The sequence below is a fragment of the Danio aesculapii genome, chromosome 12, assembly GCF_903798145.1.
Source record: "Danio aesculapii chromosome 12, fDanAes4.1, whole genome shotgun sequence".
NCBI lineage: Eukaryota > Metazoa > Chordata > Actinopteri > Cypriniformes > Danionidae > Danio > Danio aesculapii.
Genome location: NC_079446.1, coordinates 14,904,811 through 14,925,756, shown reverse-complemented (window position 1 = coordinate 14,925,756; position 20,946 = coordinate 14,904,811). Strand labels below are relative to the sequence as shown.

At 40.3% G+C, this 20,946-nt stretch overlaps 1 protein-coding gene across 2 annotated transcripts in view; it reads left to right on the top strand.

Annotated features, from left to right (window-relative positions):
- stat5b (signal transducer and activator of transcription 5b) overlaps positions 1–20,946 on the top strand; it is an 89,877-nt gene that overhangs the window by 37,619 nt on the left and 31,312 nt on the right. For both annotated transcript variants that reach the window (XM_056469821.1, XM_056469822.1), the window contains exons 4-7: positions 4,979–5,068; positions 5,169–5,343; positions 6,573–6,703; positions 6,815–6,966. In XM_056469821.1, the coding sequence (XP_056325796.1) occupies positions 4,979–5,068; positions 5,169–5,343; positions 6,573–6,703; positions 6,815–6,966 (548 nt within the window). The remainder of the gene's footprint in view (positions 1–4,978; positions 5,069–5,168; positions 5,344–6,572; positions 6,704–6,814; positions 6,967–20,946) is intronic.

The window sequence follows — 20,946 nt, the reverse complement described above, 5'->3', positions numbered from 1 at the left end:
TCGCCTATAGAGCAAACCGGTCTGTGGATGATGCAGTCAACATGGGACTGCATTATACCCTACAACATCTGGACAAACCAGGGAAGTATGCAAGGATTCTGTTTCTGGACTTCAGTTCTGCCTTTAACACCATCGTCCCATCACTGCTTGAGTACAAACTGGCCCAGCTCTCTGTTCCTAGCTCTGTCTGTCAATGGATCACCAGCTTTCTGACAGATAGACAACAGCTAGTCAGAATGGGCAAAATCACATCAGTCGCACCATCAGCACTGGTGCCCCCCAGGGATGTGTTCTTTCTCCACTGCTCTTCTCCCTGTACACCAACGACTGCACTGCAAAAGACCCCTCCATCAAACTCATTAAGTTTGCAGACGACACTACTGTTATCGGCCTCATCCAGAACGGTGACGAGTCTGCATACAGACAGGAGGTGGAGCGGCTGGCGTTATAGTGCAGATACAACAACCTGGAGCTGAACACGCTAAAAACAGTGGAGATGATAGTGGACTTCAGGAGAAACCCCCCTGCACTCCCCCCACTCACCATCATTAACAGCACTGTGGCTGCAGTAGAGTCATTCAGGTTCCTGGGCACCACCATCTCTCAGGATCTGAAGTGGGACATTCATATAGACTCTATTGTGAAGAAAGCCCAGCAGAGACTGTACTTCCTTCGTCAGCTGAGGAAGTTCAACCTGCCTCAGGAGCTGCACGTACAGTTCTACTCAGCTGTCATCCAATCCATCCTCTGCACTTCAATCACTGTCTGGTTCGGCTCAGCTGCCAAAACCGACCTCCGTAGACTACAGCGAATAGTCCAGACTGCTGAACGACTGCACAACTCTTCCTACACTTCAAGAACTGTACACTTCCAGAGTGAGTAAAAGGGCTCGCAAAATCACTCTGGACGCCTCACACCCAGCACACTACTTGTTCGAACTGTTACCGTCTGGTCGGCGCTTCAGAGCACCAAGCACAAAAACAGCCAGACAAAGGAAAAGTTTCTTTCCTCAGGCTGTCTACCTTATGAACAGTTAAATATCCCCCTACTGTGCAATAAATATGTGCAATACTTTCTCATACGCACTTGTACACAGCACCTTATATCAATATACAATGCAATACTTTCTACATTCGCACTTGTACACAGCACCTTATAACCTGTATATTTATAACAATCTGTACATACAACTCAACATCCAGGTTTCTTGACTAACCGCATCTGTTTAATGTTCATCATTTTTATTATTATTATTTTATTTTTTCAGATTTATTTTGTGTTGTCACTTGTCACTTTATGTACACTGGAAGCTTCTGTAGCCAAAACAAATTCCTTGTGTGTGTGAAGCACACTTGGCAATAAAACTGATTCTGATTCTGACAATATGTTGACATTTCAACCTAACACTCAGGCTGTCTATAAAAAAGTCCAACAAATATTGTTTTTTCTGAGGAAACTGAGATCGTTTCAGGTTTGTACCTCTATGATGACATTGTTTTATAAACAATTTATTCAATCTGTTTTATCTTTCTGCATTGTAGCTTGGTACAGTAATCTGAGTGTGTCAAACAAGAACAGGTTGAGTAGTCTGGTGAAGGTGGCAGGCAAGATCATTGGTTTTAACCAAACTGGTCCAACGGTAATTTACAATACAAGTGTTTTAAAGAGAGCTCAGGGTATCCTATTCACCCCGGATCACCTGTTGTACTCTGTGTTTCAGGTGTTGCCATCAGGACGTTGTTTTAGAGTTCCTATTTGCAGGACAAATAGAGTCAGAAATTGTTTTATAATGGTGGTCATTAAATGAGTCCAGGTGGGAGGGAGATACACCTTCAATATGATGTATTGGATGTTGTGGGGTAATATTTTATTAATGTGTACATGGAACTTCACATGTGTTACGGCACCTTGCTGCAATTAAAACAACATTAGCACTATTAAACTGAGAGTGAACAATGTTGTACTTTGATAGTCATTGGCTGCTAATATGATTTTATTATTAGGAATTAGCAAAGAATACTTTTCTGAAATTATATTATTAAGGAGAAAGTCGGAATGTGTGAATATAAAACCAACTTTACCTCAATTAAACCTCAGACCTTCACCTCTTTCATCGGGTAAATTATTATGACCCTTATCGTAAATTAATTATACATGGTATTATTTGATAACAAAAACTAGAAATGCAAATAATTACTAGAATATTTTCATATAATGCAGGCAGGTAAACTCGGACACTATCTTTCATTTCCTTTTTTTTTAATATTGGAAACGTGTAACCATTGACTTCCATAGTATCTGTTTTTCCTACTATAGAAGTCAATGGTTACTGGTTTTCAGCTTTCTTCAAAATATCTTCTTTTGTGATCAACAGAAGAAAGTCAATAAGGTTTGGAACCACTTGAGGGAGAGTAAAAAATATTCTGTCCTGTCATTGAGGAAAGGCACTTTTTATTCACATGAGGAATATTCATTTTGTAGAAGAAAAACAAATAACATTTGAAAAATTTAAGTTTGTTCACACATGCTCAACTTATAATTGGTACAATCTACTGTATATTTGTGAGATGGTATGCAGTTCACTATCCAGGGGTCTGCAAATGTGGTTGGGTTTTCTGTATTATGTAATATTAAAAATTATATGGATTTTTAAAAAATATACATGATTTATAAACATGATTTAAACTTTTGCATTATTTCCCCAGCATATATACATCAGCCCTCACTGCGTGTCTGATGGTGGAATAATGGAGGTCATCACAGGCTCGACGAGAATGCAGAACTGTCCACTACATTTGCTCTCTTTTCTAGATCCTTCCAGCGGGTTTACAAGGATGAGGCTGTCGGCATCTTTTTACACAGCATTCACAATTCAGCACACATTAAAGGCATAATAGTGTGGTACCCACATAAATGCTGGCCCACTTACTGAAAAATAATTTTGTTAAGGTTTACTTTTAAATGGGTCAGATGATATATTTTTCTTTCAGTATTATGTTTGTTACCTACTTATACACACACTCACACAGATACTTAAATATATAAAGAGTAAAAATGCTGGGTTTTAACAGTGCTTATGATTTTGTGCTATATAAATAAAACTTGAATTTGAGTTGAATTAGAATTTAAACTTGAATTAGGGCTGAAGTTTATTTATCCATAAATGCAGATCAGATCTGTTGATCAAATCTTTGTAAATATTTTATACAATAACAACTGTACTGTTTTTATGGATTTTTGCCAAAATGCGATCAAATGCATCCATCTTATACCCAATGAAAAAAATCTGACAAAAAGACACATATTTAAAAACTTACTTAAATTGTTTTAATATTTGATGGTATTTTTATTTTAATACAAACGCCCTGAAAAATTGTGTAATAAAAAGATTTTCTAGTACCTGTTTACATGTTTCTGCATTATTACAGACGTTCTGTGTTGTTTGTGTTTTGTATTCACTTATCTACAATAAAAAAATAGGGTCAATGTGGCATAACTGTTAAATTCTCATTAGTTTCTGTTACTGGTAATTATTAATGCTTATAGATGATCAATACTAGCTTTGTTATTGCCAGATAAGTTTTCGTTATCTTACATATTTGTCTGTGAGCCAACACTGATCTCACCATGAACCTGCTCTGTTCTCCTCACAATACAGCTCAGTTACACTTCTCTGTCTGCTGGTATGTCCACAGCCTTATAATTGTATGGCTGTGGTCTGTCGTTTGTGTGAGTCTCTCAGAATATCTTATCTCGGCCACCGCGATCAGTTGTCTTTATAGACTGATTTCACGCGGCCGCCATTTTTAAAAGCGAAATCGAGTTGCACTGGATGAAGGGCAGTAAACTGAGTGCAAACACAGATACAAGGAGACTGGAACGCGAAGCAGCCGTGAAGATCAGTCGAGTCATCTGCGCTCAGCGGCGCTTCAATGTTAACTCAGCGGGAAATAGATGGTTTTAAAAATTCAATACCGGGACAACACTATTACAGACAACACGAGGGTGTGCTACAGTGTTTTATCGCTCACTGGGTAACATAGACTGAAGCAGGGAAGCGTCCCCACGGTGTTTACCTGCTGCCATGATCTGAAGCCTAGGAGGACACTTGAGCATATTACTCTTAAAGAGATTGTGATGTTGTTTGATGCTAAATTGCTTTTAATATTCTAAATTAAACTTACTGAATGATATTAAAGTGATGTTTACACCAGTTCTGCATTTTGAAATCTCGGCAACAGCTGGAGGTGTGTACTCCACAGCATGTTACTGTAATGTGTACAGTCCTTGTCCTATACTTCCGGGTTTCTTCCCACCGCAGCCTCGCTTTGGTTCTTGAAAATGGCGGCCACGTGAAATAAGCGTATACTTTGTATATGCGCGAGCTCCCTCATCCGACGTCACTTCCGGTCTGGCGATTTTTCAGATGCGGAAGTAAATTTCTGTGACTAAAAACGTCTCCAGATGGCTTAGTGATAAACTTTAACTTATATTTTAAAGAAAATATCGTTGTTACTTTACTCTTACGCACATTGACTCACTGGGGTGTCTAACCTACAATATGCTCTTTAAAATTTGTGTTTTTGGATTATTTAGGTTATAACCAGAGTAGTTGCCAAATTTATTTAAAACTGATATTAGAGTAGGAATACTAACTTCTGTTGTCCCAACAGAAGGGGGCAGCCTTGACGACAGCCTTACTGCTTTTTCTTAATGAAAAAAAAGTTCAGACTTGCTAAACAAAAGAGAAAATAAAGTCAAAAATAAATTGTATTTGTGTTGTTGCTTATGATTGTAAGTAGTTTATTCTGCTTAAAAATGATTTAAAAACATTTTTAGTAAAAATTAAATATTAGCTTCAAGTAATTACATTCAAACTGAAACATTTGACTAGAATTCAAGGTCTGTTTCACATGAATTCATTTGTTGAATGAAGTTCATGCCCACAAAGATCAGATTTTGATGTTTTTTTTAATAGAACTCATATGATGCTTGCCCCCTGGAGCTGGTACGGTGTGTCAAACACATTTTGTACACTGAACAAAGACTTGTACAGGAAGCATCTAATGTAAGTCACCTGCACATTTTTTGGTTGTTGATCTCCACCTAGAGTGTTACATTGGGTTGCGGGTGAGTTAATGACATTTTTGTATGTTTGTGGCATTCAGACCAGCAGTCCGGGTTCAGGTCCGGTAGATGGGACCCCTCAGAGATACCAGCAAATCAACCAGACATTTGAGGAGCTGCGTGTTATGACACAGGACACAGAGAATGACCTCCGCAAACTCCAGCACAGTCAAGAATACTTCATCATTCAGTACCAGGAGAGCTTGAGGATACAGGGTATGAACACAGCATCTCAGCCCGCACATGTAATTTATATAATATACACACAGAGTTTCTTGGGCAGTATTCAACAAATACACAGCTTGATTGATGAATGCTTGATTTTGATTGAATGGCAAGCAAAATATTATTAGAGTAAATGTGAAATATAACATCCCGTTATCGAAATATATTTTTGCTAAATGACTAAATGTAAATGTAAATGTAAAAATGCTTTCTTGGTGACTCCGCATGTAAAAACAACTTAATGGCTACCTAATGGGTGTTTTCAGATGGTAGTAATTCTTATAATAATTATAATGTTATAATTATATACATTTATATATTATAATATCATCTGAAATGTGCTGTGACTTATATCCCTATGAGAATTATATTTTGCAAGCGAAACAAGCACAAGTGTGTTTACATTTTAGATTCATGCTGAATGAAAGACATGAATATTTGTGCCCATTTATTTTAGTTTCACATTAAATAAATTTGTTTAGACTTGTTGTTTATAATACATTTTTATAGTAAATGCCAATATAATTTTATAATTTTAGTTTTTATGTATATACTTTTTACATATACATACATACACATATATATACACACATATATATATATATATATATATATATATATATATATATATATATATATATATATATATATATACACACACACACACACACACACACACACACACACACACACACATACATACATACATACATACATATATATATATATATATATATATATATATATATATATATATATATATATATATATATATACATACATATATATATATATATATATATATATATATATATATATATATATATATATATATATATATATCTATATATATATATATATACACATACATACACACATACATATATATATATATATATATATATATATATATATATATATATATATATATATATATATATATATACTTTAAGCTACTTTAAGTCTACAGAACAAACCATCATTATACAATAACTTGCCTAATTACCCTAACCTATCTAGTTAAGCCTTTAAATTTCACTTTAAGCTGTATAGAAACTTTAAGCTGTTTTTGTGTGTATGTATGTATGTATGTATGTATGTATGTATGTATGCACAGACTCAAATAGTGTGTCTGTAAAAACTGTTATTTTGGATGCAAAGAATCATTTGACAGCACAAATTTTAAACCATTTCTTTAATATTTTCTCTGGTTCGAGTAGCTCAGATAGTTAGTCTGGCCAGCCTTCCTCCTACTGAGCGTGCTCAGAGAGAAGCGGGTCTGCAGAGCAGGAAGTCCACGCTAGAGACCTGGCTGACGCGAGAAGCCAACACTTTACAGAAATACAGACAGGTACACTAATTCAGCACAGTATGAATTTACAACCAGCAACACACATTTTCTGGAAATCAGGAGCAATTTTCCACCATATTTTTCAGTGTTTGAATAATGTAATGTGTTTAGGATCTGGCAGAGAAGCATCAGAGGACCCTCGCTCTGCTGAGGAAACAGCAAACTGTGATTGTTGATGATGAATTGATCCAGTGGAAGAGACGACAGCAGCTTGCAGGAAATGGAGGACCATCAGAAGGAGGATTGGACATACTGCAAGCCTGGTACTTTACAGCATTTTCACGTTTGCTAGGCTGTCTGAAGGAATACAGTAGGCCTTTTTTCTCTTGTGCAAGCTCACTAATAATTATACTGTCATTAGTAAATTTGAAAAAATCTACAGCATTTTTTTCAGTGAGCATGAGACTTAAAGGGTTAGTTCACATCATCCTTCACCTGTCATAAACTGGTTTGAAATTCTTTTTTTTCTCTGTTATTTATAAAAATGTCAGAAACCTCTAATAATTTACTTCCATAGTATTTGTTTTATCTAATATGGAAGTCAATGGTTACAGGTTTCCAGCATACTTTTTTAAATATCTTCTTTTTTGTTTAACAGAAAAGGGAAAATCATAGGGGTGTCAAAATTAATTGTTTTTTGATGCACCGCAATGCAGAAGTGGACAATTCGATATCGATTCATTAATAGATCATCACTGGTTATTACAAGGAAAGGGCAAACAAGGCGAGGGCGAGTAATTAATGCGCTCTAACTACTTAAAAAGCAGACAATGGTGCACAATTCACTGCATGCGAGTTTACTGGACAGTCTTTCACTGACACTGAAGTACAGCAGATCCAGTAGACGCTATTTCACTTCTAGGGAGAAAATGAAAGCTCTCTCTCTGTTTGTCTGCCTCTCTATCCCTCTCTCACTTTGTACCTTTGAACTGCTGGCATGTTTGTAAGGTAACTTTTCCTCTACTCTATTGCTTTTAAGGTGATACTTGGGGATCCTGATATGAGTGTGTCTGTAGAGCAGGGTTTTTTCAAACCGCAGCACCTATTAAGGGGGGTGCAAGACATTGAGGTACGAGTCGAGTAAATTATGCGCTCGAGTAAATTATGATGACGATTTTTATGTGCTCACTAGAGAGAATCTGATTAATGTTAGCTCCATATCTAACTATCAGGCACATATAGAGTAAATAACAGACAAGATGGCGGCGCGTTCGGTTCGCGAGGCTCAGTGTCTCTCCAGTTTCTGCAATTTTGCAGTATTATTCCTGCTCATTTCGGGTCTGTTCGTGCAGAACAGCAGTGCCTTTACATCGTACACCCGACAGGACATCTTGGATATTGGATTGTGCATTCCGGACAGTTTTATTAACAATCTTCAACTCATCCCTGAGATCGCCAGAACACCCGGGCCTGAGAGCCCTACCCGGCCGGGCGGAAGTGCTCGGAGGCGGCGCAGAGAACGTAAACAAAAACGGGGGAAGCGCGGCGGGCTAAGAGCTAAGCTAAAGCTAACACCACACCGGCTCTCTTTACCCAGCATCTTTCTCGCCAATGTACGGTCACTGGTGAACAAAATGGATGAGATTCGACTGCGCATCAACCGCAGCAAAAGATTATGGAACTGTAATGTCATGATTTTCACAGAAACATGGCTAAACAGCGGGATACCAGACAACGCTATATCGCTAACGGAGCATCAAACATTCCGAGCAGACAGAACGGCGGATGACTCCGGTAAGACCAGAGGCGGAGGATTATGCATTTATATTAACAAAGCTTGGTGCACAAACTCTGTCGTCGTTGGAAGACATTGCTCTGTTAACCTGGAATTTCTAATGGTTAAATGTAGACCGTTTTATCTGCCACGGGAGTTTACCTCCACCATAATAACTGCCGCTTATATCCCTCCCGACGCTGATGCCAAGCTTGCTATGAATGAACTTCATGCAGCCATCAGCAAACAACAGACTGCTCACCCGGAGGCTGCTTTTATTGTTGCGGGGGATTTTAATCACTCAAACTTAAAGACAGTGCTCCCCAAATTCCATCAAAACATTTTCTGCCACACAAGGGGAAACAAAACTTTAGACCAAGTTTACACAAACATGGCTGAAGCATATGCTGTGACCCCCCTCCCCCACTTGGGTCAATCGGATCACCTTTCTTTGTTTCTCACCGCCAAGTACTCACCCATTGTCAACCGTGTGAAGCCATCAGTAAGGACCATCAAAGTGTGGCCAGCGGGGGTGGACTCCACACTCCAGGACAGGTTTGAACACACAGACTGGAGTATGTTTGCTTCCCAGGCCACATGTGGCTCTCACACAGACATTGACAGTTACACTTCCTCTGTTCTGGAATATATCAACACCACCATAGACAATGTTTCAACCCAGAAACAGATCACCACATACCCAAATCAAAAGCCATGGATGAACAAGGAGGTGCGCCTCCTGCTGAAGGCACGCAACACTGCCTTCAGATCAGGGGATGCACAGGCCTACAGCACTTCCAGGGCTAATCTGAAGAGGGGCATCAAAAAGGCCAAGCACTGCTACAAGCTAAAGCTAGAGGAACTTTTCCAACTCTGATCCTCGGCGCATGTGGCAGGGCATCCAGGCCATCAGCAACTACAAACCCAGCCAGTCCACCCCCACAGCCACAAATGTCTCGTTCCTGAATGAGCTAAATGACTTTTATGCCCGCTTTGAAAGAGACAATACAGAACCCTACACCAGGAAAACTACCTCAACCGACCACTCAACTATTACACTCACCTCCGCAGAAGTCTACACCTCACTGAGTCGGATCAATGTGCGTAAGGCTGCTGGACCAGACAGTATTCCTGGGCGCGTCCTCAAAGCATGTGCAGAACAGCTCGCTGGGGTATTCACAGACATTTTCAACCTGTCGCTTAACCTAGCAACTGTGCCAACATGCTTTAAAACCACCTCTATTGTGCCAGTGCCGAAACACTCCAGCCCAACATGCCTGAATGACTACCGCCCTGTAGCACTCACACCCATCATCATGAAGTGCTTCAAGGGGTTGGTCCTGGCACATCTGAAAGACTCTCTGCCAACCACACTGGACCCACATCAGTTTGCCTACCGTGGCAACAGGAGCACAGAAGATGCCATCTTCATAGCACTGCACTCTGTACTCACACACCTGGACAATAAAAACACTTATGCACGAATGCTGTTTGTTGACTTCAGCTCAGCATTCAACACTGTCATACCCTCTAAGTTACTGATCAAACTCAGAGACCTGGATATCAACGCGTCTCTCTGCAACTGGGTTATGGACTTTCTGACTAACAGACCTCAGAATGTTAGATCAGGCCACATCTGCTCCACCACCGTCACACTCAACACTGCTGTACCACAGGGCTGCGTGCTGAGCCCCTTCCTCTACTCCCTTTTTACCATCGACTGTAGGCCTGTGAACAGATCCAACACCATCATCAAATTTGCAGATGACACCACAGTGATTGGTCTAATCAGCAATAATGATGAGACTGCCTACAGGGAGGAGATACAGCATCTGGCCACTTGGTGCACAGACAATAATCTGCTCCTTAACACCAGCAAGACCAAGGAGCTCATTGTGGATTTCAGGAAGGGACAAACAGGCTCACATGATCCCATCCACATTAATGGGATGGCCGTTGAGCCTGTCTCATCCTTCAAGTTCCTGGGGACCCACATCTCTAAGGACCTTTCCTGGACCACCAACACCTCCAGCCTGGTCAAGAAGGCTCACCAGCGCCTATTCTTCTTGAGGCAACTAAAGAAAAACCAGCTTTCATCAGCCGTCTTGGTGAACTTCTACCGATGCACAATAGAAAGCATCCTGACCAACTGCGTCACAGTCTGGTATGGAAGCTGCTCTGTTGCTGAGCGTAAGGCACTGCAGCGGGTGGTGAAAACATCACAGGGACTACACTGCCAGCCATAGAGGACATCCAGAAGAAACACTGTCTGCGCAGAGCACGCAGTATTCTTAAGGACACCTCTCACCCTGCTCACAGACTGTTTTCTCTCCTGCCTTCCGGCAGGCGCTTCAGGCTCCCCCGGACAAAAACCAGCAGACTGAGGAACAGCTTTTTCCCCAGAGCTGTCTTCCTTTTGAACTCTGCCCCTCACTGACTCTTTTGCCCCCCAAAGACACCCCCCACACTCCTCTAACTTATACTCCTCACAATCACTGCACTATTTAACATTTGCACATTTAAAGTTTGCACATATTCTTTGCACTGATTCATTTACTTGAACTGTACATACCCATTGCACATGGACATTTGTAATTATGTTTATCTATCTGCACACTTCTGCTATTAATAGTATCCTGTACATATATTCATTTATTGTAAATCTGTTCATAGCTAATACAACCTGTATATAATGTTGATAGTACATCCATCTGTAAATATCACCATAGTTTTTCTATAACTGCACTTTATAACTTATACCTGTATCCTGCACTTGCTGCTATTGCACTGCTGGTTAGACCTAAACTGCATTTCGTTGCCTTGTACTTGTACATGTGTAATGACAATAAAGTTGAATCTAATCTAATCTAATCTAATGCTTTCGAGTAAAATATATGCCAATAAAATGGAGCGGGTGCTTTTTAAAATGAATGACGGTTAATGAAAGTCAAACCGGTGAGCCGTCTGACAAACAAGTGCCATTCTGAATCAAATCAGCAGGATGCCCTTCTGGATCTTTCACTAACTTTGAAGACATACTGACTATGTCTACATGGACATCAGTACGGTAGTTATTTGCCTTAATATGCAATAATATAATTAAGGTGTTTACGTGAAGTGCTTTCATGTAAGAGTTTCCTGTAATTTTGGATGACTTTAACTGTAGTTCGGCAGTTTCACCTTCACTCATGAACATTTATGCCCCTGTGATAGACTTGGAAGTGAAATTTGCCAAACTTGGGGGGCGTGTGTCCTAAAAGTTTGAAAACTCCTTCTGTAGAGCAAGTTTTCTCCACGGCGTCTATTACGAATTATCTGTGATATAGGGCTGGGTAATATGGCAAAATAATGATCATGATAATTTTTTTTCATATCAGTCCATATCGATAAGTATCACGATAAATGTCAAATATTGATATCTCTCAATTTTAAAGGCTTTTCAGCATGCCCATCCCTTTGTGCAGCTGATATAACCCATTTTGTGAAATGTTTTAGCTGTTTGACAATATAAATAAAAAATAATAAACATAAAAACAATCTTGATTGATTGTATATTAGGTTTGGAATAAGAAAAGGTAAGTTAAGTATTAAATTAGAATTTAGTTAATGATACTTTGTTGTTAAACATCTGTCATATATTTGCTGCACTTTTAATATGTCATTATTTTAAAGATTATGTCTTGAGCATCTGATTTCTCCTCTGTGATGATGTCCTTTAAATATATAAAGGCTGGTTATTTTACCGTCGATGAGGGACAAGATGTGGTACAGATGTCCAGATGAAATTATCTTAAAGGGCACCTAGGTTAGCCCTTTTTTCAGATTTAATATAAGTGTTTTGCGTCTCCAGAATGTTTCTGTAAAGTTTCAGCTCAAAACAAACATCAGATTTTTTATTATACCTTTTATTAAATTCCTATTTATAAATTTTTTCACTGGGTGGCGGTTTTGGTATACTGCTCCTTTAAGGCTAGTCCTCCCCGCCCACCGTTTCTACGTGCCTTTCTGCATGCCTTAATCTCCTCCCTCGGCTGCGTCAGACAACAGACAGACTTAAAGGAAGCAGATTTCACGTAGCGTTTGTGAGAAATACTACAGTAAGAACTTTACCAATGAGTATTTATTGTGCAGTTGCATCGCAGAGTCACACAAAGTTCACGCGCGCACACGCACACACTGCAGTAGACACACACACACACACACACACACACACACGCACACACACACACACACACACACACACACACACACACACACACACACACACACACACACAGACAGACAGACAGACAGACAGAGCGCCCGTTTAGCTTTGCACTCTTAACTCAGGTTAATATCCACTGCTGTATGGATATCTGTTATATTAATGTACAAAATAAACCTGATTCAACGTCCACAACCCGGGATTGAAGCGTCTTCCTTTATAATTGTTCTGAGACGTGGCTGTGCTGATAAAGTAAAGCTAAGCTAAATCGCTGTAATTCATTACACACGTGCACTGTTTTAAAACATGTGAAACTTACTCTTGATCACATTTGATGATGATTAATGATCCTAGCAAACTGAACACACCTTTTATTCCCGGTTGCTTTGCGCATGTCTGGTCTTGTTTATATGATTATACACTACCGGGACATGTTAATACGCGCAAATGTCAATCAATTCGGTGAACAGGGGAACTGCACTCCTACGTAAAGTTGCGGTCGATCTGAAAACCACTCCAATTGGTCCACCGTTTTTATGTTGCTAAATTGAAAAAAAGGACTGTGTGTGTTTATATCACCCCAATATGACGGTCTATACACAATACATGCACATATGTCTGTCGAAACAGCTTGAAAAGTAGATTTTTCACCATAGGTTCCCTTTAAAATTAAAAAGGAAACGTAAGCTTGACAACACAAGATCCTATCAATGTCGTAACGAATGCCCTTAAATAATGCAGCCTGCAGTTTACAGCAAGCATCAAGTGTTTATTGAGATTGTGTGGTATGTTATAGTTTCTTTTCATTTTTTTTTCTCGTAAGACACTGCTTTCGAAAATGATGACATGAGACTCTGCTGGGTAGTTTCGCTGATCCTTGTAGATGGTCCACGTTTAACACTCATTTAGGTCTGTTAATTCTTAGCATCTTCATAAGGGTGACTATGAATTGTTTTAAATGATGAAACAGGTTTGTAGTGTTGCCTCTTATGATGGCACGAGTCTTCGCAGTTTGCAGTGCAGTTTTTTTTTTTTTGTTTTGTGTCGAATTTCAAAAAACTAAGCAGCTCCAGACTACTGAAGTTTAGTGACGTTTATGTGTCAACAATGTCGGTGACTGTATTTTTTTCTTACGCCTCCAAGTGCAACTGACACTGTATGGCTGTAAACTTGTACTACGTGCGGCATCCGGAGATGCAGGCTGCAAAATGCCTGCGCAGCGTTATATTGCATAAATATGCAAACTTATCGAAATCGAAAACTTATCGAACTCTTATTATCGTTTTACCAAAAAAAAATATTGTGATAATTATGGTTCTCGAATTGTCACCCAGCCCTACTGTGATAGCTGCACAATATGCACTTTATTAAGCGTATACAGACTGTCAGTGTCAGCGTCACTCATCGGTAGGCTTGGGAAGTATCCAAATTTTGATACCGTCAATCCTCCTTGTGCCTAAACCATTCAGAAACTGAACACCGTATATGTGACCTAAGGTTCGTGGTCACCTGTTTGTTGCACAATTTGCAAATTGTCTTGTTCGTAATAGAGATCTGTGCGGGACGAAATTTTAGGGGGGATATGATGTGTTCGCGAACAGAAGAGCAAAACCAAAAACCATCCAGCTAGATGATACAGAGTCCAGACAGCCTATAACAAGCTGTGTGTATAAACACACACACACACACACACATAGACCACAGCACCATGCTTTTTCTCATTCACACACATACACACGCACACACACACACACACACACACATATACAACACCAAGCTAGCGACACACGGCATCCACTCCTGTTCAAATTACACCCGAGTTACCGACCGCTCCTGCGCTTTATTCGGAAATTTATTCCCGCAGCACAAGAAATCTGATCAGATCCCGCAGCTCCCACAGTACAGCAGCGAGAATGCAGACCTCTAGTTCATATTTACCACGTCTCCCTTCTTGTTTGTTCGAAACCCGAAATACTGCCAAACTGCAGAGGTTGTGCTCTTTTTCAAAACCAGGTCACTTTGAGCTTTATTGCCAGGTATGTTCACACATATGAGGAATTTGTTTTTGTGACAAAGCTTCTACAGTGCAACAGGATTACAGAGACGGGACAAAAAACAGATAATAAATATATTAAAAAAAATTGAAGTAAGTAGTGAATGCAAATAAACATGCAAATTGACATGTGTATGTACAGGTATATTACTATATAAAACATTATATGTGCACCTGTTATGTGCAAATTGGCATGTAAAGTGTGTTGTTAAATAAGTATATATGTGTATAAAAGTGTATAGCAAGTAGTGATGTTGGTTCCACAATTATTATCATCAAGTGTTCATGAGATGGATTGCCTGAGGGAAGAAACTGTTTCTGTGTCGGGCTGTTCTGGTGCGCAGTGCTCTGTAGCGTCGACCAGAAGGTAAAAGTTCAAAGAGGCAGTGTGCTGGGTGTGAGGGGTCCAGAGTGATTTTGGCAGCCCTTCTGCTCGCTCTGGATAAGTACATTTCTTGGGGAGTAGGAAGGGTTGTACCAGTGATTCGCTCTGCAGTCCGAACTATTCGAAGTAGTCTTTGAAGATCGTATTTAGTAGCTAAGCTAAACCAGTCAGTTATTGATGTGCAGATGACTGATTCAATGATGGAGGTGTAGAACTGTTTCAGCAGCTCCTCTGGGAGGTTGAACTTCCTCAGCTGACAAAGAAAGTACAGCCTCTGTTGAGCTTTTTTGACAATGGAGTCAATGTGAGTGTCCCACCTCAGGTCCTGAGAGATGGTGGTGCCCAGGAACCTGAATGACTCCACTGCTGCCACAATGCTGGCCATGATGCTCAGTGGGGGGAGAGCAGAGGGGTTTCTCCTGAAGTCCACTATCATCTTCACTGTTTTGAGCATTTTGAGCTCCAGGTTGTTGTGACTGCACCAGACAGCCAACTCCTTAACTTCTGTCTGTAAGCAGACTTATCACCGTCCTGAATGAGGCCGATAAGTGTGGTGTCGTCTGCAAACTTCAAGAGCTTGACAGAGGAGTTTTCTGAAGTGAGGACACACCCCTGGGGGGCGCCAGTGCTGATTGTGCGGATACTAGATGAGAATTTTCCCAGCTTCACCAGCTGCTGCCTGTCCGTTAGGAAGCTGTTGATCCACTGACAGACAGAGATGGATACAGAGAGCTGAGTTAATTTGGGCAGGTGAAGTTTGGAGATGATAGTGTTAAACGCAGAGCTGAAGTCAACAAACAAAATCCTCACATAGGTCCCTGGTCTGTCTAGGTATTGCAGAACATAATGCAGTCCCATATTTACTGCATCATCCACAGACCTGTTTGCTCTGTATGCAAACTGAAGAGAGTCCAGTGAGGATTCAGTGATGTCCACTCTTCTCCGGTAGAGTGAACGCTGGCACGTCTATGCTGCCCCTGCTCTCCGGGTATTTTATGTTGTTTTATCTATTTTAACTGTCTTAAGTAAATTTCTTAAAGTATATTCTTTTAAGATTTCATACTTTAAGATTTCACCGGCGAACTCTAAAATATTGGCTGTGGGGTGGAGCTGTGATGACAATTTTCAATGACAACTATGTGGATTAACAGTGTGTGATTTGTGCTTGCCTGGACTGTCCTGTGTGTCTATCATCCATCGACAGCGCTTCTCCAGTATACTGCAGCTGAACTTCTGAAATTCCGCCTATATCCACAAAATCCACCTTCACCTTATCTGCTTCAGCACCTGGACATCCTACACTTGCCTCGAAGGAAATATATCCACTGTGGCTCTCGTCGGAACTTTCAATACATCGAAACCAACTCCATAAAGTCATTTTGGTCAACTTCTCGACGTCCACCGAGGAATATCCGCTGCCACACTGATCACAGTGCGTTGACCCACCTGATCAGGTCGGCTAACACAGCTGTCAAACCCAGCACTAATCTCAACTTTGGTCTTTTTAACATCCGCTCGCTTTCGAGTAAGGGGTATGTTGTGCAGGACCTCCTCTCTGACCGTAAGTTTGACATTTTATGCCTAACTGAAACTTGGCAGCAGCCAAATGACTTTAGTTGCTTAAATAATGCTACTCCACCGGGGTTTGTTTATATTTCTCGACCACGTGACTGTGGCAGAGGAGGCGGTCTCGCGATAATTCACCACGAGAAATGGAGGATCGCGTCAGTAAGCGTTCCTACCTGCCAATCATTTGAGGTAACTGTATGTCAGCTCACTGGACCAATTTCCACAATCATTGCCGTTTTGTACCGCCCACCAAAGCCAAATAACGAATTTATTGCTGACTTTGCGGCATTCATGACTCATCTTTCTACACTCTCGCCCAACATAATACTTCTTGCAGATTTTAACATTCATATGGACCATAACTACAATACTGTCACTAAAGATTTCACATCCTGTTTAGATAGTTTTGGACTTCAACAATACGTAGACTTTCTCACACATAAAAAAGGTCATATTCTGGACTTGATCTGCTGTTCTGGTGTACACCTGATAACTGTAAAGCTGACTCCTTCCCTTTCTCTGATCATATGCTACTTTCATTCAGTGTTAATCTCTCACTTTCCAAATGTAATCCTTCACGCACAATATCATTCCGAAAAATTAAGGACATCAACTTGGACACTTTATCTTTTGATATCAACAGCTTGCCCAGTACTGATGGTCTCTATACACCAAATGAACTGCTCTCTCACTACAACAATAACCTTCATAACCTTCTAAATATTCATGCTCCCTTAAAAATCAGGACTGTTTCATTTACTCTGTATGCACCTTGGTTCACTCCTGCTCTTAGACAATTAAAATCAAAAGGACGTCAGCTTGAAAGACTCTACAGGAAAACCAATCTCACTGTACAAAGGGACATGTATGCAAATCACATTCATCACTATAAAGACTGTATTTCTGCAGCTAAATCCACATACTATTCCAGTTTAATCAGTTCCAATGAAGGCAATTCTAAAGCCCTCTTTTCTCTCTTTACAAACATAACAAAACCCTCCATCTCACTTCTTCCAAACCTATATACCGTGGATTTCTGTAACAACTTAGCTTCATTTTTCTCTTCAAAAATTTAACACATCTATCAGCAAATTCTGTCCACTTCTGTTTTGAATCCATGTGTCCAAGTCATATTCACCCCCTCATTTGTTCTATTTGTTCCACCCTCAGTAACTGAAATATGTAGTCCTATTCTTAAACCCAAACCATCTACCTGCAGGTTAGACCCCCTATCTACTACTCCTATAAAGCCCATACTTCCTTCCCTCTCTCCTCTCATCACTGATATAATTCACTCCTCTCTCACCACTGGTATTGTTCCTTCCTCTCTCAAAGTTACTGCTGTTACTCCAATTTTAAAGAAACCTGGTTTAGATCCCAATAACCTCAATAACCTACGTCCTATTTCCAACCTTCCATTCATCTCCAAAATTTTTGAAAAAACTGTTGCTGCTCAACTTCACACCCATCTTTCCTGTAATAACTTATACGAAAAATTCCAGTCTGGTTTTCGCCCACTACATAGCACAGAAACAGCTCTCCTCAAAATCACTAATGACCTCCTCCTAGCAGCTGACTCTGGTTCACTATCCATTCTTCTTCTGCTTGATCTAAGTGCGGCTTTCAACACAATCTCACATAACATTCTTCTGGACAGGCTCGCCTCAATTGGCATTGGTAACGCACCTCTCAGCTGGTTTCATTCATACCTCTCAGGTCGCACTCAGTTCATTCAATTAAACTCTTTCACCTCGTCATCAGTCCCTGTCACTACTGGTGTGCCCCAGGGTTCAGTTTTGGGTCCGCTGCTATTTATTATCTATCTTCTTCCACTTGGTTAAATTTTCCGTAAACACCAAATTCATATTCATTGCTACGCAGATGACACCCAGCTCTACCTATCAACCAAACCCAACCACAAACTCCCACCTTCATCCCTTACTAACTGCTTTGCAGACATCAAATCCTGGTTCACCTCAAACTTCCTGAAATTAAATGACAATAAAACTGAACTTTTACTTATAGGTACACAATCCACTTTAAATAAATCACACAGCTTTTCCATTCCCACAGATGATTCTGTCATCACCCCCTCCCCTCAGGTTAAGAGTCTGGGGTCATCTTCGACAGCACCCTTTCATTCACTGCACATGTTAATAATGTCACCCTGTCTGCTTATTTCCACCTTCGAAATATAAATCGTTTACGGCCTTCCCTTACACCTCATTCAGCTGCCATTTTTGTTCATAGCTTAGTCACATCCCGTTTAGATTATTGTAATTCCCTTATGTTTGGCCTCCCTAAAAAAACTCTTCATAAATTACAACTTGTACAAAACGCTGCAGCCCGTATTACCACAAAACCCCCTCTATCTGTCACATCACACCCATTCTACAACAGCTTCACTGGCTTCCCATATCTTTCAGAATTAATTATAAAATACTTCTTCTCACTTTTAAAGCCATCCACAATCTTGCTCCTCCATACCTTGCTAATCTTGTTCATATCGCCACACCTTCTCGAACACTCAGGTCTTCTTCTTCCATTCACCTCACTGTTCCCTCTGTCTGCCTTGTCACCATGGGGAACAGAGCCTTCAGCCACTCTGCTCCTCAGCCTTGGGAATTCACTTCCTCCTGATCTTCATAATTTAGACTCTCGTTCACAATTTACATTTAGTCATTTAGCAGACGCTTTTATCCAAAGCGACTTACAAATGAGGACAAGGAAGCAATTTACACAACTATTAGAGCAGCAGTGAACAAGTGCTATAGACAAGTTTCAGGTGTGTAAAGTCTAAGAAGCTAAGCATTAGTACATTTATTTATTATTATTATTATTTTTTTTTTAAATCCAAACTCAAAACACATCTGTTTAGAATGTATTTGTATTGTATTTTATTGATTTTATTGTGTTTTTATTTGAACTGATTGTTCTAGCTGTTCTGTACAGTGACCTTGAGTGTCATGAAAGGCGCCTTTAAACTAAAGTGGATTATTATTATTATTATTTGTCCTTCAGGTGGGCCAGCACCAGTTTTTCAAAAGACTTCATGACCACAGATGTTAGCACCCCCGGTCTGTAGTCATTTAGTCCTGTAAGTTTGGGTTTCTTTGTGATGGGGATGATGGTGGAGCATTTGAGGCAGGAGGGCATTTCACACAGCTCCAGTGATCTGTTGAAGATCAGAGTGAAGATGGGGGCCAGTTGGTCAACACAGGATTTTAAACAGGCTGGTGTTATAAAATCTGGGCCTGGTGCTTTTTTCCTCTTCTGTTTCCGGAAGACCTGGCGCACATCATCTTCACTGAACTGAAGTGCAGGTATGGGGGAGGCAGGGGTTGATGGAGGTGTTAATGGTGGCGTGAAGAGCAGTTCAGAGTGGGTGTGCAGTAAAACTCATTCAGGTCGTTTGCAAGTCGTTCAGTGTCTACAGTGCTGGGGGATGGTGTCTTGTAGTTTGTGATGTTTTTCAAACTTTTCCACATGGATGCTGAGTCGCTGGAAGAGAACTGACTCCTTAGTTTCTCAGAATAGTTCCTTTTTGCGACTCTGATCTCCTTTTCCAGTGTGTATTTGGCCTGCTTATACAAGGCACTCTCCCCATTCCTGTAAGCAACCTCCTTGGCCTGACGTAGCTGTCTGAGTTTTACAGTGAACCATGGTTTGTCATTGTTGTATGTGAGTTGAGTCCTGGTAGGAATGCACACGTCTTCATAGAAACTGATATAAGATGTTACACTCTCTGAGCTCATCCAGATCATTTGCAGCAGCTTCAAAAACATTCCAGTCAGTGAGGTCGAAACAGGCTTGTAGATCCCGCTCTGTTTCGTTAGTCCATCTTTTCACAGATCTTAATACAGGTTTAGCTGTTTTCAGTTTCTGCCTGTAGGTTGGAATGAGATGAATCAAACAATGGTCAGAGTGTCCCAAAGCTGCTCGTTGGACGGGGCGGTATGCATCCTTTATTGTGGTATAGCAGTGATCTAATATGTTACTGTCTCTTGTGGGACATGTAACATGCTGTCTATATTTTGGCAGTTCACAGGATAGTTTTGCTTTGTTAAAGAGAATGATTAAAACAGAGTTCGGGTGTTGTTGCTCTATCACCGTGATCTGATCAGCTAGTTTCTGTATCGCCAGGCTCGCAAGCGGAGGAATGTAAACACTGAGGAGAATGAACGAGCAGAACTCGCGAGGGGAGTAAAAAGGCTTACAGTTAATAACCAGTGCTTCGAGATTTGGACAGCACATCTTACATTTACATTTACATTTAGTCATTTAGCAGACGCTTTTATCCAAAGCGACTTACAAATGA